The 24,169-nt window shown below is 35.5% G+C and overlaps 1 protein-coding gene across 2 annotated transcripts in view; it reads right to left on the bottom strand.

Annotated features, from left to right (window-relative positions):
* Positions 1-24,169, bottom strand: part of LOC149795344 (uncharacterized) — a 188,925-nt gene that overhangs the window by 24,655 nt on the left and 140,101 nt on the right. For both annotated transcript variants that reach the window (XM_089965113.1, XM_089965115.1), the window contains 3 exons: positions 12,402-12,464; positions 8,709-8,875; positions 6,651-6,707 (listed from right to left, as the gene is read on the bottom strand). In XM_089965113.1, the coding sequence (XP_089821239.1) occupies positions 6,651-6,707; positions 8,709-8,875; positions 12,402-12,464 (287 nt within the window). The remainder of the gene's footprint in view (positions 1-6,650; positions 6,708-8,708; positions 8,876-12,401; positions 12,465-24,169) is intronic.

Below are 24,169 nucleotides of genomic sequence, written 5' to 3'. Positions count from 1 at the left end.
TGATGTGGGTGCCAGAGCTGTTTCAGATTGTGTCAATGTCCAGCGCTTCATGGCTGAAGGTTAAGTTGAATTATCTCCCTTGTCCCCATAAAGTTCACACTGAGGAAAAGTCAGATTGCACACTTCATCCTAGCTGTGTGTTGTTTGTGCTTTGCCCATAGTTCTAATCTGGAAGACAAAATAGAGCAAAATGTACAAGACTCTAACAATGCACTTGTCTTTATAACACAATGTCTGTGCAGAGCTAAATTACTAAATGGGTGACCCAGAAATTGACAACAGACAGTCTAATAAAGCATGGCAGCATACATGTAAATTATAATGACAACACTACCTGTTATAAACCTGTGAGAGCAGAGCTATAAAAATAATGGTTGCCTGGAAAAGTAATAGCTGATGATCTCAATTACAATGCTACCTGTAGGAAAGTCTAGGATGGCTTGTACAGGTAGAATCACTGAAGCATGGCATTCCAAGTCTAAAGAAAGCATGATAGATAAAACTCACCTGTATACATGAAGACAGAATTATGCATATATATATGGAGTTTCTTAAGAGCATAAAGACTTGCACACATAAATAACATAGCCCAAACCTAACCTGCGAAGTCGCATAGGCTACAAGTGCGAGTGACTAAGTGCTCAATAAATATGATTTAAAATTTATGCAGATAAACATGCCTCAAATGACACCTATAGAAATATATCACTGAAATGCATTGATGACATGTTTTATTTTGAGATTAATGCAAAGGAGCAGTTTCCTTTGTCCCCATTTGCTGCTTACTGTATTGAAGTCTGGACTAAAAAGTAATGGGCTTCCCAACCATACATACTGATGTCTGTACATACTGTCACTTCCATTGGGGTTTTTCCAGAGGAACTAGTACTGTTGTGAGTGAACTGTGTGTCACTGACAAAGGAATGATTGTGCCCCATTTTTGATAATGTCCTTTATGCAGAGCTGACTGGAGAACAGGTTACAGTGAACCAGCAAAGTCATTTGTAACAGGTGCATATAAAGGCAGCCCAGCACAATCCATATGATGTGGACATGAGGAAGATATACAAGACTGAGATCAGTTATAAACACCATACACAGGTGGGCAAAACAATGGGTTGGTGAAGTTTGGATTTTCCCCAATACACAAGAAAAAAGAGGTGGTTCACAAAGGAGAGGTCATTTCTACCCTTGAGGAGAATAAAACTTATCATATGTTTTTGGAGGAGATCGGATATATGTTGCAGTTGCAACAAAGGAAGCTGACAAGAGCTTGGTATAGACTTGGAGGTTGATATTTAGACCAAATAGATAGAATCAAAATGGGCAAACTTTGTAAACAAACAAAATAAACTTTTGTGATGCCAGGTGAATAGGGATATGAAGTAAATAGTGGAACTGAGACTGATGTTGTGCTCATCTCTTTGGATGAAGAGATGTATACATCTCATTGTCTCAATCTTGTACCTCAGTGGATAAATGAATATGTTGCAGCGACTCAAGTCTATGGTCAGTCTCAACTTGTAATTGACCTATTTGGGATACAACAGTCATGAATGGAACCCAGAGATTGTGGTTTTCAGACAATCTCCACTCTGGCTGTTTACTGATGAATAACTGTATCTCCTGCTGCAGAATATCATCCTTCTCCCATACTGTTGGCAGACCATTAGAAGGAAAGAGGAATAAAGAGGAGTTGGTTGGATAAATTAAATCTTAAGCCCCTCTGAAATGACCTGGATCACCCATTCATTATGCAGAAATAGGTTGATCGCAACTACACGAGTCTGGCATCCATCATTAGACTATCTACAGGCAGTGGGGGCAGACAGTCAGCAGGGGGAGAAGGGGGGGACTTAGCAGTGGAGAAACTTTCTTACCTCCCATGTAAGGGTGCCTCCTTGACTGTTTTGGATATTGTCTGCATCATAAGGTTGAGATCCAAACTGCATTTGGGATATAAAAATACCTTTTTCTTGGCTTGCCTATCATTCCTCTGTCATGGCAGGGATGGCTGGTTTTCAAAATTAGGATATAAGTGGAATGGCAAGTTGGACTAGTAGTTCTTGAGCTGCATGCCTCTAAACAAATTTCATTTTGGCCCCAAATGGAGTCATCTTTAAAGCCAAAGCACAACGAGGCTTAAGTGATGTGGAACACAAATATGTAGACGATGTATCATTCAAGACTGGTAGAAGCCTTTGAATGGAGAGCTGCTCTGTTAATAACTAAGGAAATTCAAGCCATCCAGTCACAGGCATCTGGACTGGCCAAGTCTCTTGCCAGTCAGAAAATTACCAAGGAGGCTGAATCCAACATGGATGACATGGTGAAATTATTTCAAACCCATTTTGATGTGGCAAGAAAAACAATTTTATTCACTTTATGAAAAACTTGGACAGACATGTAAACTGCTGCTAAATTTTGAATCTAATGCTGGGCATTCAGTGTGGTAGGTGGTGGAATGTGTCTTGTACCATTAATAGGACAATGTCACTGGTACTTGGCTCACAGAAAAGAAATCCTTATTATTACCTAGGTCATAGATATGTCCTGACAGTATATCATTAATACCCCCTTGCTGTTTGTTGACTGGGGATATAGACTTCTTAATTGTCCAATAACCAATGCTTATACTTTATATCATGTATGGTGGCGGGATGTGGATTGCATTCCAAAGGTGGCAACACTTGGTATATCTACTTGATGACAATCTTAAAACTAAACTCCATCCTTTCCATAGTTGGATCAGAGTAGGGTTGTTCCTCATATGTATCTTCACACTCACTCCTGTTTATGGTCTGTTTTTTTTTTTGTGGGGGAAAACAACAACAATGATGCAATGTCATCATCTCTTTACAACTCACAGTAGTAAGCAGTGCAAATAGGACAAGCTGGCTCTGCTGGCTGATGGTATGGATGGCTGGTTTGCCAGGAATATGGCTGGTATGGTTATTGGCTGTTTGGAAGTCAGTCTGGTTGGTACAGGAAAAATCCTAATATGTTTGTGTACTCTTATGCTTGGTCATATGAATGGTTCTATCACTAAGATTCTTGAAATTGTAATTTTATGTAGCCATAAGCATGTTAGGATGGACAGATCTATCATCATTAAGATCTCCATAATTGTAGAGAGATGAAGCTGTAAACCTGGTGAGACAGATGGATCTATCACTAAGATCCCTGTAATTGCAATGGTTATAGTCATATCATGGTAAGATGTAGCAACCTGTTAGTTAGATCTTTGTAACTGTCGAAAGATGAAGCCATAGGCCTGGCAAGATTGACAGGTATTACAGTATTACCCCCTGACTGAGATGGCTAGACTTGTTGGATATCCAGCTGAACTGCACGGTTCCCACGATTTTTTAAAGAAAAATTTCCTGCGGTTTTCCAGGTTTTTTCCAAGATGAAATTCAGTTTTTCAAGGATCATTTATGACTAATACTAGATGGAATAAAAGAACATTTTAGCTTAGAAAATGTGTATTATTCAAATTAAAAGCTGTTTTCATTTCAAGACTCTTCCATAACATCTAAATCAGACAAATAATCATGTAATAAACCAGAACAATTTTCGCAAGAAACAGGTATTTTTTCTGAAAATCATAAAGATTCTAATGTTAAGTCATTTCAATGTACAGACTAAAAATGTACTGCACTGTGTTGGTATTGGAAAACAGTAACAGAATGAACTGAAACTAGTTTTGTTTTCCTTTCACACTTTTAATTCTAAAGTAGTAACATTTGAAATCTCTGTGTATGATATTACAACAGTGCAAAATTCTATATCAGTTATATACTCATTTTGGCTCATTGAGATTCACTGTAAAATGTTGACAGACAAGATGTTTGATAACATGCATGAATCTTTTATGAGGGAAAGCAATTCTCTCAAGTTCATGTTCGACTGGATCAAGCTAGAACTCTGCTGGGGATTATAACCAAACAGTTATATTACATGTTATTAAGCAAATGCACTTTTTCATTTAAATCTTCCTTAACAATCTCAGGTTCCTCCTCTTTGTCTTTTGCTCTTCTATGCAGAGTATTGGCTTTTGTTATGTGAACAAAGCTACATAATTCTTCGATTGTATCTGAAGTGCTGTTAGCATTTGTAAACAACAACTTAATGTCTAACTCCAGCATTTTGATCTTTTTTCTCGTTGTTCCAACCTCTTCTTCCATGAGCTTTCTCTTCATAATTTCTTTTCTCTTTCCTTCTCTGTCTTTTGAGCTTCTAAATGAGCATCCACACTTTTCTCAAAATTCTGCGCAAGATCAATAGCTGCTGTGTGACCTAGAAAATCTTATGTGTAGTACCTGCTTTGCATATAATCACTTTCCAAGAATCGAAGTAAAATATACAATCATTTTTTTTCTATAATTTTCTATTCAGGGACTCATCAAAAAGCATCACAAATGTTTCATCTTTTACTTATGTTTCCAACAGAGCACTTAAGTATGGTGCAATTCCAAAACATGTGATATACATAGATTTTTTCTCTCCACAACTCATCCTCTTGGCACTGACAGAGTCTGGAAAGATCCACTGAAACATGTATGATGCTTCTTCATTTGATGAAAATGAATAATTAGAAGCAACAGTTTTTAAACACCACCACACTTCTGCATTAAGACTCTAAGATTTAGTGATATAAAAGTGATACTGTGGACTGTGGTGTTGACATTGTAGTATCTGAAGGTATGGTTGTTGTCACAGCAGATGTGGTGGCTGGCATAGTGGAATCCATGAAGACGTGGATGTTTCCTTCTGAACATAACCTGTCTGCCTTCTCCTTATGTTTCTTTCCTTTTGAATGAGAAGTCAGAACAGTCTTACTCATCGATGTTAAATCAATGGACTTGTTACAAAGTTGGCATAATGCTGCATGTGAGTTACTTTTATCCTTTCTAATCCAAGACTTGAATCCATCATCAGTCAGCCACTGGTCTTGAAATTTACATCCTGGCATGATCTGAAAACAATTGAATTCCTTAACATGTATCATTTGCAACAGAGATATTAACATAATTTACATACATCTGAATACCCAAATCAGAGTGAAACTACCAAATTATTATTTTTAAATAATTTTATTTTCTTAAAAAAAAAACATACAGAATAAAGTTTTAACCCTGTATTAATCTGTGTTAATAAAAAAAACAAACAACCAAAAACATTGTTCAAATATCCTAAGCACCTTATGTGGATTTAGTTAAAATTCATCAATTAAAAAAGAAGAAGACTTAATTGTAAAAGGGTTGATTTAAATTTGACAAAAAGCCCTTCAAAAGTATATACCATTCTAAGAGATTGAATTGTCTGAAAAATCTACTTATTGTCTGCTTGTAATCCGATAAACCAGTCCCCAAACCTCTACTGATTACTTACAGGGACTGCAAACTATTTAAGAATTAATGCAGATATTTCAACCTACACATCAAACAGAATAACAGTTTAGTGCCAATGTTTAGATCAGACATTCAACATTGGAGACCTACATTAATTTGATTAACTACTCTACCTATATATTATCCAATGCTGATGCAAACTTGAGGTTATTAGCTGATACAGTATTTTACTTTGGTTGACCAATAACTTGGCAGATTTCTACATATTTAGCAACGTTTGACAAGTAAAATTCATCGCAATGGCTGTTGTCAAGGTTACTACTGACAATAATGGTTAATGCTGCATTCCCTTTGCTAAGCACCAAATAATAAGCTTTAACAAGACATTTTTGATAATTTTATACATCAGAATGGACACTGCAGAGTTGTTTATCTAATAAACTTACCGAGATCACAGAATGATGATGGCTTGTGATGCTAATCTGGTCTTCATTTCTTCTATGTATAAAAAGGTACTGATATGGAGATGTCTGTTGACCAACTAGTCTAACAGACAAATAAATCAACCAAGTGCTTGGACTGACCAAACAAATACATTAGGGCAAGCAACTAAATGATCCAAACTGCAACCTTGGAAATTTCCAGTCCTGTAAGAACTTGAAAACATTAATTCACAATCAGTTCAATTATGACTTAATTAGGTTTTTTTTTTCTGTCATCAAGTGGTGACTTAAAAATTCCCGGTTATTTCCCAACTTTTATAAATATTTATAAAATTCAAAGAACACGGTTGGCTAAAATACATGATGTGCCATAATAGTCATTTATCTCAATGTCAGATTCTGTAATTTGTACTAGAGGCTTTTCCAAGAAGGTGGTGCTTTAAACCTGCTCAAAATAGCTATGTTCAGTGCAGGCATCAAAACATGCTTCAATGCTGATGGTGCATAGGTGTCCAAAAGTGCTTATATGAAGTAAAGGGTTAACTAATTTTAAGTTACACTGACAGAATGACTTGAGTATGGTGAATAAAAGCAGTAAGAAACCAATTTTTGGCTATGAAACACCACTGATTGCAGAAAGCAGGTGACCATTGAATGCATGACATTTATAGGGAAGAATCCTATGGGGATAATGAGAATGGATATGAATTGTAAAGGGAAATTCCATAGGGGATAATGAGAATGGCCATTGAGACCAGGTCACCATCCAATAAAGATGCAGGTTTTCACCCTATCAGGGCAGGTTGGACTGCATATAATTTTTTCTATGTAAACAACAGAGTATGACCATTACCTGACTCCTGCATTTTGTCTCTCCATCTTTTCCTTGAACTTTTGATCTTCCAGTTCCCTAACAGAAATAGAAGATACCTATGAAACATCCTCTTTCATTTAAGTCTCATACTGATTGCATTATTTCTGTTACTTTATCCCTTAAGCTCAAAGATGTAATAATAACAGCAAATCCACTACATGTACAACCATGTGACATGCATTCTTAACTGAAACAAAATCAGTAATGTCTTTGGCCAAAGCATTCAGACACCCTTAATTTGTTTTGTCTGAACAATTTTTAAATGCACTTTAAATAAAAAATAATAATAATAATAATAATAATAATAATAAAGATGACTTTATTTTCAGAGGGTGACTCAGTTAGTTACAAATGAGAAATAATCTACCTTGAGGCCCTCTATTATGTACACATAAAATACAAGCTAATATGTTCACACACACACACAGAGTACATAAACAACTATTCACATAAATGCTACAAGCTGAAGAAATTAAACTGATGCACAGGAAGGGTTTTTAACATGTAATTTAATAAGTACACCATTTTTTATGATTGCATCCATCTAGTACACCCATTGTAGATGGAAGAGATGCTTGCAGCTGATTTAATATCATGAGGAATGTTATTCCAAACAAGTGCACCTGAAAATTGGAAGCTATTTTTGAATAGTTCCTTTTTTAGCTTTGGTACTTTGAAATTTTGCCCTTTTAATGATCTTCAATTTGGGGTACCAGTAGATTCTCTTTCTGGAAAATAGTGTTTAGGTAAGTGAGGGCAGATTATGTAAAAACCTTGTATATTATTTTGGCCTTTCTCAAAAATATTCTTTAATATACTGATAATACTTTTAATGTAAGAATTGCAGTTTAAACATTTTCTGTTTACTGATCAAGAATTATTTCACATACCCTTTCCTGGAGTCTGGAAATTTTTCTTATATTTGTAGCAGTTGTGTTTCCCCAAATTATATTACAGTAGTCAAGATGCAGCTGAATATAACTTTTGCAAAAAGTAACCCAGTAATGTAATGGAATAAAGGCCTTGATTTTCTTTAGGAGTCATTGATAGAGGCCATTTGAGTGGATTCTTTTTCATTTCATGTTGATATGACTTTCTCTTCAGGAGATTTAGTGATGACAAAGTTTGTCGAAATGGAAATGGTGGTGGTCATTACTGATGTCAGGTTGGTAACATGGCAATAATTTCATTTAGAACAACTAGACGGCATTAGAAGTTTTTTAGTGAAAACCCCATCTTCATAAAAGCATCCATTTAGGGGGAGTAGTGATGACAAAATTTTCAAGATCACCATTGTGGTGGCCATATTGGATGTCTGAACAGAACCATTTTCATTTAGGACTAAGTAGTCTTAATAAGAAGTCCTTTTGTGAAAACCATATGCTAATGTGACTATCCATCAGGAAGCAAATAAGCAATGACAAGATTTTCAAGATGGCTGTTGTGGTGGCCATATTGACTATCTGGGCACCAAAATCTTTACTGAGATCAAACTAGATCCTGGAATGAACATTTGTTTAAAATTTCATGGCATTACATCCAAGTAGCATTAATAACAAACTTGTGTTAATGGATGGTTGGACAACAGTCATCAGATGTGGTAATGGCTGGTTGGACAACAGTCACCAGATGATAGACAACAGGTCATCTCATTGGAGTTTATAACCAGAAAAGCTGAAAACACATTGTCATATGGTAATAAGAAATATATATTTCTCTTTCTGTTTCATGTACTTATATTCAGAAAACTCTGCTCTTAAGTGATCCATTAACAAAATGGATGATTTCCCATTTTAATTTTAGTGACATAAAACATTAAAAACCTAACAATTACAGTGATAAATTGAACGTGCACAAAAAGTAATAAAAATGAACAGATTAATGTTCATAGCAGCATATGAAAAATGAAAGACATGAGGGAAAATGTACAAAAAAGTAAAAGAAAAGCTCAGTAAGGTCTTTAAAATATAACGTTATCAAGTAGCAGCAGAGAAAGTACATATATCATCAGCACATAAAAAGAATAACTTTCAATACCTCTTCCTACGTTCTTTCTTCTCAATTAACATCTGTTCTTGTTCTTCACGTTTGCGCTTTATTTTTTTTCCTACATCTTGCATCTGCTCCACATGCTGCTGAATTATCATATCTGCGTAAGTTGGTTCTCTCATCATTTGTTCAATTTGTTCTTCATTCTTTCGTTTCTACAATATAATTATTATGTATTATTACAATATAATTATTACGTATTATTCAGATTCAACTGCAAACTGCATAGATTCAGATCCACCATCACATAATGCACAGGCAGATCTGGGTCTATGTTGATCTGCTGGCATGTATAAGTGAGCAAATACAAAATAGCTGATTCAGACTGAAGACATTACAGCCATCATTTGCTCTGATTCAGAAGCATGATGTTTAGCTGGAAGATTTTTTAAATAAAAAAATTTGTTGCCTTAAATGTAACACAAAATTCCTAAATTAACACATTTGTTAGAACATGTCTAGTGATTGTTGTGTCCCATTCAAATTTACAATGATTTGTTATCCAAGGCCATGGGGATGCTGCCAAACATTGATTTTTGAGAAAGATACAATAATGCTTATTTCAACAAATTCAAAGGCATTTACTTCTAAATTTTCTGATAGATATTACCTACTGATTTACAAAATAAAAATACATGCTTTTCAAAACACATTTAGTCATTATTACCTCGGAAAGAAAACCCCACCCCATGGATTAATTAAATGTGTTTATCTTACACAATATTCTGTCAATGACCATAATTCATTCAGAACAGGCAGTCACTAATGTATGTTCTGTCAAGGGAGAATCACCATAACTGAAATAGTCTTATTTGACTGGTTCCTCAATGATATACATAAAAGTTAAACCCCAAAGAAGACCAAAAACTAGACTATTTGCCATACCATTGGTTCAACTGTTATTTTCTTGGTTAGAAATCCCATCAATTTTAAGTATTTCATAATAATTATAATTTGCTTATTGGGTGACAGTGACCTATTAATATTAATAAAGGAAATTCAGTGAATTTTTGTTCCATGTCTATGATGATAATCATCCTTTAATCTTAAAAGGTAATAAATTTGAGAGCTATAAAGGGTAAGATAGAACATCTAAAATACTGAGCAATAAATTTAACCTTGCATGTAGCACCGCCCTTAATCTGAAACAGCTTTAAAGTTATTGAGCACACTGAAGTGAAAGTGTCATGGAAGGATACACAATACAGTACACAATGCATGTTTTGGTGATGATACAAAAGTAAACCAGGTTCATCATTTAGTCTCAGATAGATTTAATGTTAGAGAACAGAATGGAAAGTGTCATGGAGAAACTTAAAATACTGCAATGAGACCTTTACTTTCAAAATAGTATCCCCAGTGTGTTATGCAACGCACCTATTGATTCTGTGTTTACCAAGTTTTATACCTTAATCATAAACATGTTTTAAATTCAAATACAAGAGAGAAAGGGTAATGAAAAACATAAAATATTATAGTATTCTCACACCATCCCATTTGTTTGTATCCCCCTACCAATTTTAAAAACAGAAGGCATGATGATATAAAAAATACACAAAACTTAGTCATTTCATTCATTGGTTTATATGTTCTAATCTGATTGTCACCAGGGGTTCCAACACTATCAACTTGTTGTCATTTCAAATCAAAAGGGAGTTTCTTTAGCAACATGGTTGCCATACTTACTTGGGCCAGTCTATGTTTCCTAGCAACAGATGAGATGTAGTTCACCATCTTTGAAAACATGTATGCAAGAGTTCCTCATATTTATTTGTTCAATTTGTTTTAGAAATGTTAAACTAGACATTGTAAATATTGGGCTTGGATACAGTTTTTATTGAAATGACTATCCTAGAAACCAGAAATGGACAGCAATCAGTCTGTTTGCTTGATTAAATTGGGAGCTTCCATTTGCATTGAATCATGAATGATTCAACAGTTTTAGGGATCCATAGGTGACAATCAGTTTAGAACTTATAAATCAATGAATTAAATGACTAAGTTTTGTGCATTTTTTATATCCTTCATGCATTTTGTTTTTAAAATTGGTAGGGGAGTACAAACAAATAAATACTACATGTTTAACTCTTTATCTCATAGAGTCAATTGCTTCATAGGCTGTTGACATGTGTCCATGCCACAGTGCAATGTGCTGTAACATAACACCTGTTACCTGACTGGCTCTATATGCAAAGTTTTGCTTGTTAAATTTATAGCAGCATAGTGTCTGTTAAGTTACCTTTTTTATACATATGTTATCTACAGATTGGTTTAAGAGTAAAATTTTTTCTTTATAGTTGTATAATTTTTTTTCACAGAATAATTTCATATGCTTTAAAATCTTTCGAGAACATGTTCACTATCAAGTCAGTAAAACTGTTTGAGCAACCATAACTGACATTTCCCAACCCAGTTATTTTAACTAGCAGATTATGACTAGATCTTAAACAGAAGCACCAGCGGATGCTTCTACCAGATTCGCATATAAAAGTGTGTTTGGGCACCTTTTACACCCTCAACACAGAAGCATGTTTGGATGTCTGCAATAAACATCAGCCATTTTGGGCTGGTTTTCATAGAGCCACTTTGTGGTAAACCCCTTATTAGACACTGCAGGCACTGAGTTAAATGACCATTACATCACCTCACTGGGGCCCCGAGTGGCCGAGTGGTCTAAAGCGCTCTCCATCACAGATCACTGCCATCTGCGTGGGTTCAAGTCTCGGATTCAGCCAATGTGGGTATGTGAGAAAGCTTGCAAGTAGCTTCTCGTGGGTCGGTAGTTCTTTCCGGAGTTTTCCCGGGTTCTTCCTCCACCATTAATACTGGGCGCTACAACAACAACAACATCACCTCACTTTGGTTGCTATTTAAGATTTAGCCATAATCTGCTATACAAGAATGTGTATATTTCTAAATTTGTGATAAATACAGACATTACAGATTTAAGATTATAGATTCTGAAACTCACCATCAAGGTTATCTCTTAATTAAACATAGAAATCTCTTTGACAAAACATCAAAACCTTTTCTAGACACCAGCATAAAAAGACCATCTGTGTATAAAAAGACATATTTCAAGAAATCCCATTAATATATACTGTATATACTCCTGTTTAAGTTTGATCCAACAGCAAACAACTCCGACCCTGATATGCATGTGCATCTTGCACCAGCTCATCAGGGTCGATGTTGCTTGTTCAATCAATTAATCCTAACAAAATGTGATGGCAGATCTAGCTCAATTTGTTTTGAAGTTGGATAAACCTATGTACAAGTATAAATATTTATACCTCTATGTAATAACCACCTGCCCATAATGATCTTCAAATGACTAACTTCAAATGATTCTATTATTGGTCAATATGGTGAGGTCTTAGAAAACAATAAACAAAGATTTGCTCATTTTTCTTTATGTTTGCATTCTTTTCTGTAGGTTGACCAGTAAAGCATGTATTAGCTTACACCTCAGGGAATGCTGCAAAGATCAGCATTTGTCTCTAGTTGGGCAATGGATATGCCAGTTCTCATGTTTAACAAGGAATATTTTAGTTTATCTTGCATAAGTTTTAGCGATAAGCTGTATCGTCAGATACTTAAACTGGCACCATTGATATGGACAGTGTAATTAAATTAACACTGCCATTAAGGTAAACACAAAAGTCTGGACAGTTTTTCTACCTGCAATTTTTCAAGAATCTCATCGTTCCTTTTTATGATAGCCTGGCGTCTTGCATGACCAGCCTGAAAAAAAAAAAGAAAAAAAAGAAAACAAACAACAGCATTGTAGTTTAAAACATCCAAGATTGGATGCACATTGTATGTTTGTCTCATGCATCTTCTAAATATGCAAAGTTTGTACTGGAACTTACCCCTATAATTATAAAAATGTTTCATTGAATCAATCCAAAGCATGTAAAATAGGATATGAAGACGTACATATGGACACCCAGCCTGACAAAAAAGGGTCCCATAAATAAAAATTAGTAGGGCAAAAGCAAGAATCTGTAGAATTGACTGATGCTGCACTGTCTGAAAAAAGTTTAAAGGAATTAAAGATAAGAGCCATTTCTTCTTCTTTTTAACTGCTGATTGTTGAAATTATTTCTGATACTCAGGTGTGAAAAGATTTTCAAATCAGCCACTGTTGTAGCCATATTGTTGTAGCATATTGGGTGTAGGATTGGCACCGTTTTCATTTGGGACAAACAAGATAAATTTAAAAGACCTTTGGTGAAAACCGTATGTTGATACAGTATGACCATCCATTCAGGAGAATTAGTGACAAGATTTTCAGTATGCTTGTTGTGGCAGTTATAGTTTGAAGTCAGATCAGAAACAAGCAGATATTATAATTAATCTTTCCATTTAGCAATAACAAAATTTTCAAGATGTTGGCAATATTGAACATCAGACTAGCACCATTATCATTTTGGATCAACTAGACATCATAAGAAGACTCTTACTGAAAACTCCATGCCAATATGAGCATTCATGCAGAAGGATGAGATTTTCAAGATGGCTGTCAAGGTGGCAAAATTGAGCATAAGATTGGCACTATTATCATGTAGGATCAACTAGACATGTTAAGAAGTCTATTAGTGAATACCCCATGTTGGATCAACTAGACATGTTAAGAAGTCTATTAGTGAATACCCCATGTTAATACAACCATTCATTAAGAAAGAAGAATGATAGCAAGATTATCAAGATGGTTGCCATGGTGGCCAAAACAGATCTGATCAACACTATTTTTCATTTAAGACTAACTAGACCTTGGAATGAATGTGCATTTAAAGTTCAATGGCAATCTTCCAAATCATTCGGGAGGAGTAGTGATAATAAATGCATGTCAGGAGATGGCATCCAATGACAACAAGCCATCACATAAGCTCTTTTGATCCATGACCAGAACAGCTAAATATGAATTACTTACATTTGCACGAGATTTACAAAACACAAGAATGTACCATTGTAATTTGACTTTTCACATTTTTAAATGACACAATCTGAGACAATACCAGTTTTATTTACATGTCAGACCTGACATTTGTCATCTTAAACATATTTATTTCAAAGAAGAAGAGCATCAGCAAAAAATGATCACTAAACTAGATGCTTTCTGAAACCACCCCTCACCACAACAATTAATGTAATTTTGTGTCACTGGTACCTGACAAAAAGAAAATACAAATCCAGGAACGTGAATGAAATGAAATTTTGTTATAGAAAGTTCCCAATCTTTTGGTGTTAGTAGTCTACAATTTGAGCTTAGAAGTGGAAGTCATTATGTCCCAAAGATATTTCAAGTACTACTTTACCGTACCATATCCAATGGCACTAAATGTTATTCCCTGTAAAGGAGTGAATGATCACTTGAAAACCTTTTGTTATGACAAATGATGTCAGTCATTTTGATTCTGATAACATTGTCAGAGGATTCAGCAATACTCATTACAGGGAAACTTGCCTACAAAAGAGAAAAAAGGGTAACACTTCAATTGTCCTTTTGGACAGGTGTGGTTTACCTGGAAGTTGATAATGACAGAATCAAACATTCCCAAGAAAATAGTATAAATGAAATCTGTATCATCGAAGTTGTCCTATAATCTTGAAAATTAGGTAAAGGTCACCAAAGCTAATAAAGGGTAAAGGGATCCTTTAAAGGCTGCTAACTATCCCATTAGGTCTAGTTTTTGTTCCATTGTTCTCAATAAATCTTGCTTATTTATTTTCCTAAGGAGTGTTGTCTCATCTGCCCTTGATTTGTAAACCATGCTGCATACAGAATGCCAGCCAGCAATCTTAAAAATTTGGTCATGGTCACCAAATGCTAACCAGATATTTGGCTTACAAGCTGAGATTCCTTTAGTAACACAAAGTAGTCCCTTGAGACCTTGAAAATTATACAAGTCATAATCATAAACAAAAAAGGTCTTGGAACCTTCTTAATTTATCAAAATATTCAATAAGGAATGGTTTGATTCAAAAGCTTCTGAAATAAAAAAGGTCAGTGTGAGCACTATCTCCATTCCTCCAACCCCCATCAAAGGCAAATAGAATATTATACTCTGACTTATAAACTTAGTGAAAAGGTCATAAAAGCTGATGGAATCCCTACTCCCATTGCATCTGCATATCATATTTGACCAGTCTCATCAACCCATATTGTTGATGTCCTTCACTTAAAACAGTATTACCATGTGACTGTTGAAAATAAAGTTACAAGCAATGAGAACCTAATCAGACCTTGGAAAGTACTCAAGGTATCTTAAGATCTGATTTAGTCTGGTTTGGTTCAATAGTTTTTGTGAATTTCTGCCACAAGGTAAGTGTGAGAGATTTATGGACAGCACAAATCCAAAGTCTTCCTTTCTGGAGGAAGGGGAACATAATGATCTTTCATGCTGACTGTATGATGACTCATACTGCTTTGGATTAATAGTTAAGACATGCTTACAAAGTAATTATGAAAGATGGATATATGGATGGACTGTATAAAAAAATATACTTCCCATTTGGAGTTGAGTTTGGTTTGTAAAGCCCTGTTTTTCCATTGAACTATGACAGTACAATCCTATCAAATCAGTTTTAGGACTCATGATCGATATTCCATAATAATATGATCAAAAAAGTATTACATGAAGTCAACGTATTTTTAGAAAATTTGTGATTTTAATTAACTTAATTTAAGTTTAAGTTTCTCAGAGAATACTTGTTAATTCACAGTAATGTGGGGGAAAAAATAAACATTCTCCTGCCTGAATCCAACCTTCCTGAAAAAAGCTGAAAATTTTGTTTTTTCTTTCTATGTATTACATCTATGCAATTGTCTACAAAGTAATATACTCTTATCTCCCATTGACTACTGCTAGGTGTTGCCAGTTTTAACACATTAACCCCTAGCGACGACTTTATGGGGCAGGAGGTAGTAGCCTACTGCCGAGCTCTGTTGCGTCATGGTCATGCATAATACACTAAAGTGGATGGTATTATAGAAAGGTAGACAGATGTAGCTCTACAATGATACCAAATAATCTGGAATATCTAGTTGCACTACAAAATACAGATAGAAAAACCTCATTTTTTTGACCCGACTTCTTTTTACCCAAAATTCGCCTGTGGTCGGAATCTGATTTTGTGTCCAGATTTTAGACTTTTTGGTCTCAGATCTAAGGCAAACTGGTATGAACTGCAAACAGACAGATGAGCCTTTGCAAAAAGTAGGATACGATGGGCATTTGGAATAAAGAGTGGTCTCCATACAAAAACAATAATATTGAAAGATGACCAGGGATTTGGTGTTTTCGAGTCTATTCAGAAATAGCTTTCAAAATGTGTTTCCTACTCGATTTTCAGGCAAAAATGACAAAAAGCTCCAGGGGTTAATGTGTTAAGCTGCAGTACACTGAGTAGGCTGATTTCCTTTGCTGGCTGGCTAAGAGGGTTTGACTGATATATGACTGGTTAAGTATTCTTGAAGATATATAATTTACTAAAAATTTACTTTCTCCTTTGAATACGTTCCCTGATCACATTAATGTTAGAAGAAAGATAATAGGAGGAGGGAATGTTCAGCATCCTAACTCTACCATGGGCACCTTTCAAAGGATGAATGTTTCTCCTGACTTTAGAACAGCACAACCGAAGGTCACATAATGCATGACAACTATACCTTGCTAAAAAGAGAATCAGTGAATTCTTCATTTGACAAACTATACCCAGCAATGAAATGAATTAGTGAACTCTTCATACTGATATAACATAGTGGGTGCATCTAGTTAAATTAATTAAGCTTTTGCCCATTAGGAGATTATGCTGACAATAAATGAGCCTGGTGGTCATCTGTGCTGCCACTGGATACACCAGATTAAAACTTTGTCTCTGTGAAGCTAAATTCCAGAGATGAAATATTGTGAAAGTTGACTGTGTTCATCAGACAATGGCTTGTATTATATTGTCAAAGCTGACTGAGTATGCTAGACTGTGACTTCTAATGTGTCTCAGACCTAATGTCTTGTTGAAGCAAGGCACACAGACATCACTCTAATTTCATGAGCAGAAATTTTCAAAAGACGATACTTATCTTTTGAGTCTTTAGAATACACTGAATGAATAACCTATTTCAGCCATTATGTAAGGGCTTAAGTGGTGCTATCCTCTTTCCCATTCTTCACTGTAGGAAGGAGACATTATTTTGGTTCCATATGTTCTCCATGAATTTCAAATAATACTTGAGCACACAACAGGGTCCTGATTGGTCAATTCCCCTGAGTCATCTATTGAAGTGACCAGGGAGCAGTTTTATGATGCCTTTTTAATTGCCCATCGATGGCAGCCTATTCTTGGCTACAAAACCTGGTTCCATCATTAAGAACTTAGATCCATCCCAGCACTCAAAGATAAAGTTTATATACACAGGCCTAGGCTGGTGACTATAAAAGTATCACAAGCCCTGACTCAATTTTCACAAGCGACAACCACAATTAAACGCCTCTTTCCAGTATGGATGGTAATGCTTTATCAAGACAAATCAACTGTGCAAACACAAGCATGTGTTTATTATTGTCTTTCAATCAATCTATTTCATGGTTAAATGGTTACAAATCATCTGGAAAAGCATGGGTCAATTAATAGTTAGCATTTTAACAAGATTAAGATAAGGAATAATACTAAAGAGAACTAATCTGAATGTTCAGTTCAGTGTGTTGAATATGTTACATACAGGTTGTGCTCCTATTTCAACAGACATGGTACACATAGTAATGTTGATTATGTTGTTTGCTATATGTGCACATAATTAAATTCCCCCCCTTTTTTTGTTGTTGCTGGTATGCTTCACAAAGTAAAGCCCTATAATCCAAGAGTTCTAATATTTATTTGCATTGCTTCCTAAATCACCTTCAAAAATAAATCACACTTGAACACTATTCCAACAACTGAAACAATCATGTTTTCCTTTTTCTATATGGGCCAAAATCTATATATTCAACTTCAAAGAAACATTACTGCTGTTCACAAACTTGTCAGTAATTTTTAATACAGATAGCTTAAACATTTTCATTCAAGGCAACGATATATAACAATTTGTTTGCCTACATGCATCCAGCATCTGTTTGATATACCTATATTGGGTTGTTCCACTTTCTGATCTTTTACCTAAGCAAATTAGCACAATGGGCTCACCCAGTGCAGTCTTCAAACACATCACACAAACTATTGTCAGTCAATTAATATATGAAATGGTAGTTTATACCTAACCGCTTTGCCTTTTAATTGTCACTATTTATACTTCACAAAGGATAGTTTTACATCAGCTCCAATCATGATTGGTTACCGTTTATACATGCTATATGTAACAGGCATATACTGAAGCATATTTATTTTTTATTTTTGAAGATTAATGAAAATCATATTTTTCTAAACATGACCATGTCAGGAGTTTTGGGAGTAAAAATTCTGTTTTTAGCATGACAATGTGTTAGGGTAGGTCAAGATTTTGAAAATAAATTTCACATTTCATCAGTGCAATCCAAGTTTTCTCAGGTAAATTAGATTTTTTTTACAAACTTGACAGGCACCTCACTTATAAAAGCAGGAGGGCTCAAACTGAAATTAAAGGGGCAATGGGTATTGGACTATCAGATTTTTTAGCATTGCATCCGATCTTAAATGGAGATAGTTGGGGTCCACTGAACAGGAAAGTAATTCATAAACCCAGCATGCTAATGGTAAAGCCATCAGAATGTACGGTATATCTTGCATGATAGAAGCTTTATCTAATGGATCTACTTAATGTGAATTCAGACATGTTGAAATCCAGGTGAGATTCTATTTAGGAACAGAGTGAATACTTTCGGTCTTTCCAAATCTAAATTGGCTAATACTGGTCTGATAGACCAATATCCCCTTTTCTATGATGCCTGAAATTGGCAGCAATCATGAAGCAGTGGCCTGTGATAATCAGGGCTAAATTTTGCTATCCGAACAGCCACTGAAAGAAATCAGCCAACTCTGGGACTCAGGCACTCAGAGGGACAGTTTTGTTGACTTTGCACCATTTCCTGAATATACATTACTTTTCCTTATATGCATTCAACATGGAGGGTCTTTTAGTTTGTGAGATTCTCTCTACAATCGAATTCTGGAATTCCTTTGTTTTGCAGAATTCTCTTGACAAGAGTCCAGTGTGAACGAGATCCAGTCTGGTCAGGGATGATATACCTGTGACCATGGTTGGATTTTCCTTGGCTACATTGAGTAGGATTGCTGAACCATAATTTGCCTCACCTTAGTGGGGCTAAGAGAACCACTGTGCAGTTCAGGTTCATCAACTTCTGTATTGTTTTTGGTACTAGTACTATAGAAGCATAGGTAAAAGCCAAAAATCTGTCCCAACTGATTGGTAGTACAACTATAGTGGCTGCTTCCAGGTATGGAACTGGTGAGACAATGTGATTTGTGAGGTAGGCCACCATCACAAAATTGTCCAACATGATCAGAATTACATTCCCTTTGAGGTGGTCCTTCCAGACATGAAAGGATTTAACTATTGCCTTCAGTCAGAATGATGGAGTTAAGGGTTAATTCCTGTCACCAACCATGTTGAGGCATGGCAAGAGATGGGATCCCCAACCTCACAAACTGGCATCCATACAAACCAAACTTTTTGATCTTGTGAGCCAACTTTCATTTCATCACACTGATGCAAGAATACTACTACTTCAGGCATGATCTACACTTGGTCATTAAGGGATGCCAATGAGTCAGCAGGGCCATATGCAAGGGGTGTTTGTAAAGTCAGCCAAGCAGAAATAAATCTGCTGCATTGAGTAAGCTGTGAGGTCAATAATCTATAACAAACATTTGGGAGGGAGATTGATGCTGCTGAAATTGGTAATAAACTCCATCCTGAAATGGAGAAATTGCAGGTAAGGTTCAAGATCGGACTTTTACCTGTTTACTACAACACCAACTGGGCTAGAAGGGACAAGAGATCATTCTTGCCCTTCACCAAAATATAACTTATTGTATGTTTAGTTTTGGAGAATGTTGTCCATATATGCCACAGTCACTGTTTCAGGCTGTAAAAGCCCAAGGGCCTGAGTGAAGACCAAAAGGGAGTGCACTACACTAGTATATGATTACTAGGTAGTCAAACCAAAGTATTTTGCATGAAGCTTGATGAATAAGAATGGAAAAATATGTGGTCAGATGTAGACTGATCACAAATTTGTCCCTTTTTTATGGAAAGTCTATTACAGGTAAATGAGCCATTTACATTTTGAACTTCTGTGCCACAATGCATTTGCTGTATTTGTTGAGGCAGCCGAAGTCAATAATCGACTGAGCTTTTCATTTGCTTCTTACCCAAGAAAGAGCTGAGAATAAAACCCCAAAGAATTCATTTTTTAAATGATCTCCACCACCCACATGTCAAGTAATACCTCATCTCCTCTTGTCTAATTTCAACTTTCTCCAGATCTGACAGAACTTTCTATATGAACAGAGAAGATGAAAGTGGAGGTGGTCAGGTAAATTAAACTTGAATCCCCTCTAAAACAGCTTGGGTTGCCCATTTGTTTTCAAAACAAAAGACTGATTCATTGCTGATGAAAATGAAGAAGTCGTACCAACTGGTAGGCTTTCTGCAGGCGGTCAGGTTAGTGAGTCAGCTGCAACTTTTTGGAGGCCAGGGCAATGAGAAACCTTGTTTCTTTTTCTCTTTATCAGTCTACCTCCTATAATGAGGAGCCTGCTGTTTTCTGAAATTAGATTGCTGACAAAACTGTTGTTGTTGCTGGACAGTACTCAGCCTCATTGATCTTTGCTGATGATCAACTCTCCTTTAAGGTTGAGGTTGATTCAGGTAGTTGGCATAGTCAGTTGGTGGGGCAGTTCTTATGCTGCTTGCCTCCTCACTTCCTCCATTATATCACTGAATAATAATATCCTAATGATGAATAACACGGGCAACATAAATGGTATCACACACGGCCTCAAGGGATGGCATGATATGAGTGATGACAGCAAAGACAAGCATCTCATTTCACCAAATCTAAATTGACAGAAGTGGTTAGAGTGTTCACCATTGAAAGATGTGCAGCTCTGTTGATAATCTTGGCAAAATTATAGCCATCGAGTCCCAAACATGGTCATTGTCTGCTTGTTTGGTAAGCTTCAATGGCAAGTGATGCTGATCCAACACTGATGATGTTATCACTATGTTCTTAAAATGCTTTGTGGTGGCATGAAAAACACATTTACCCAGATTGTAGATTGGTGCTGTATACATATTCACTGCCATGATGTTCTTATATAATTTAGGAAGCTCACTCATAACAGCATCCAAATGATTTCTGTAACATCATGCTGCAAAGGGCATCGAAATTGACTCTCCAAAATAAATGCTTTTGCATTTCATGGGTCATGGATTTTCTCCAACTAACAATTAGAAATTTGCTTTATTTTCACCAAATGTGGCAGTAAATGGAATGATGGAGGTCCCTCCTCAACTTCCAAGTCTACCAATGCCTTCACATTATAGGCATGGATAAAAGTTGGCAGTGGTGGACATTTAGAAGTCTGCAGCACTCAGTCAGTTTTCTCAACAACTGCCTTAAAATTAAACTCAGTCTATTTCAGATCTGAGAAAGTGAAGGCATCAAGGTATTCTCACTCTTACTGTGCGAGTTATCATAATCATGATATACATCAAAGTTCAGTGAAACATCCCTGGCAGCATAGATGAGGCATAGCCATTATCCTTAAAAGAAGTACAATATCTCAATGGATAAGACATAAATAAATGGCTCATTGGTTGAAAGGTTTAGCAAATTTTGCCAGTGCTGATTGGTCACCCCATGTAGAATATGTGGCAAAATGGATGGCTTGGTCCACTATGAATTATGGCTCACCAAAGTGACAGCTCTACTGTAACTGTATGGCTGGATTGGCTGGCTGGATGACTGAACTGGATGGTCAGCAGCCAGAGTGGCTTCAGGTGGTAAAACAGGGATAATAACATGTATCAACAAAATCCAGAAAAAAACAGTGTGTCCTGACTAACAGGCTCCAAAGGCCATGCTTGGACATGCAGGAAAACTTGTGCTCACTGGGTTAACTAAAAATGAGGGGACACTTCCACATAAGGTCCAATTATTACTGGCTTGTGAGACAAATATATGAGCATAAACTATACCTGAATTTAGTAAATGCATTGTCCCTTTTTCTACCAAACTTACACAAATTTCAACTACATCAGCATCTGAGATGAGCTCAGAGATGACACCCCATCTGCCTCTTCTTCCTCCAACTCTGCAGATGTCATAGTAGCTGTCAGCATCATTTGTCTTACTTTAGCTACTGGTGTCACTTTAGGGTGAAAACTCAACACATCACATTCATCTGTGCTAGACTTTACACAGCTTTCCTTTTTCTTAATGATCTTTCTCAACAATGCAGACCTAACATTTTCTGACCAGTGACTGCATACAATACATCTTTAAGTCAAAGTGCATTTAGTTATGTCTCATGAGTGTCCTAGCTTGCTTCAGTCTTCTTACACTTTCTACATTTTCTCATTCTTGTTCATCTGATATGACAATAATAATGAAAGAAAAGAAATTAGCAATGAAAAAAAGAAAAAGTACTAAATGCCAAAACAACATACTCATTATTAAACAACAAGTGTGAAAATATATGTCAATTCCAACCAACTACAGATATTGACAATACCATGTTGAATCACAAGGTCTGAATAAAGTCCATGCCACATAGAGAATTCACATAAATATTGATAAAATATCAAAAATATCTACCACATAAATATTGATAAAATATCTTAAATATCTACCACTGTAGAAAGAACCCTTACTACACTTATAATTCAAGAATTCTTGTACAAATGGATAGAAAACTTTAAGGTTTTTTGAAGGATTTTCAGAGGTCCGAAAAACACTACCTGATAGTGCAAAGTTTAAGTTTAAAACTGGCGACCCCATCCAGTAGTCTAGATGAGGTAATTGTTAAGAGTTTCTTCCTTTGTCTATGTAGTACATGGACAGAAAAGACACTTTTGTCTTTTTTCAGGAAGATTAGATTTGGGAGATAGCAAACTTATTTCCCTAAAGCTAATGAGATCAGGGAATGTAGAATGCATATAAAGGAGAAAGTGAAATAAAGGCATGCTTATATGATATGTTTTTTTAAAATCAATCCCTTTTATTTATTTTAATTTAGTTCATACGACTAGCTAAGAAAAGACCTTTTACTGCCTCCAAGTAGGTTGGAAAATTAAACTGTTCCAAATTTAATTCAAATGATTACCACTGGGTTCCAATCAATTTTGCATTTTTGTAATGAGAAAACAATCAAATAAAAAATATAATGTCTTGGATCAAAATTCTCCATTCACACCTTAGTGATCATAACACACAAAAACAATATTTGTTTTCTCAAAAATTACCAAGCATTGATACTTTATGTAAATTTGAAGAACATCCTCAAATGCATTTATACGTAACAAACCAAAATTAGACAAAAGACATTGATACAGAAACCCTTCACAGACTGTCCCATGATAGCTTATGAACAACAAAATGCCTTCACAGACTGTCCCATGATAGATAATGAATTACCAAATGCCTTCACAGACTGTCCCATGATAGCTTATGAACAACAAAATGCCTTCACAGACTGTCCCATGATAGCTTATGAACAACAAAATGCCTTCACAGACTGTCCCATGATAGCTTATGAACAACAAAATGCCTTCACAGATTGTCCCATGATAGCTTATGAACAACCAAATGCCTTCAAAGACTGCCAGTTTTCTTTTGAATAAGATTCATGTGATAAATGGAAATATTAATTTTTACTCATACTGTATGATTTTCATCTGCTTCTTTTGAACTTAAACAATATTCATAAAATGGTAAATGGGAGAAGTACTAAAATGCTTTTCAAGCTGTTTGGAATTTCATAAATGTTCCTTTAGTTGATTTTTTCCAAAGTCTGTGTGAGAAAAGTGAATAAGCTGAACCTGTCAACTTCCCACCCCTTTCATCATCCTTGCAGGGGAAAAGAAAAAAGGATTTAAGACCCTTTATGTTAAAAATAACATTTTATACAGGTTGTCAAACTTGAAATTGAAGTGTTTAATTTGTTTATTCATCATGACATAAATAATCAAGTGTATTCATTAAGCACATGCTTAACCATGAATATTACAAGTTATATCCCATTACATCACTGTACACAAAGATGTATGTGAGAAAACAATTTTTGTGAGTAAGAATCATCATGAAAGGTTGTCATATCATTTTTAAATTTTAAAAAAATGTGACTTAGGATTCTTAACTTTATTAGGATGATGATGAAATACATTTTAAAATGATTATTTAAATTTGTAGCTCTGGCTTGTTAAAACGCTTGGGTTGAGTCTGTAT

The sequence above is a fragment of the Sinohyriopsis cumingii genome, chromosome 7 (assembly GCF_028554795.1).
Source record: "Sinohyriopsis cumingii isolate HCF-2022 chromosome 7, ASM2855479v2, whole genome shotgun sequence".
NCBI classification, from domain to species: domain Eukaryota; kingdom Metazoa; phylum Mollusca; class Bivalvia; order Unionida; family Unionidae; genus Sinohyriopsis; species Sinohyriopsis cumingii.
The sequence above is the reverse complement of the archived record's forward strand: the minus strand, read 5'-3'. Positions and strand labels throughout refer to the sequence as shown.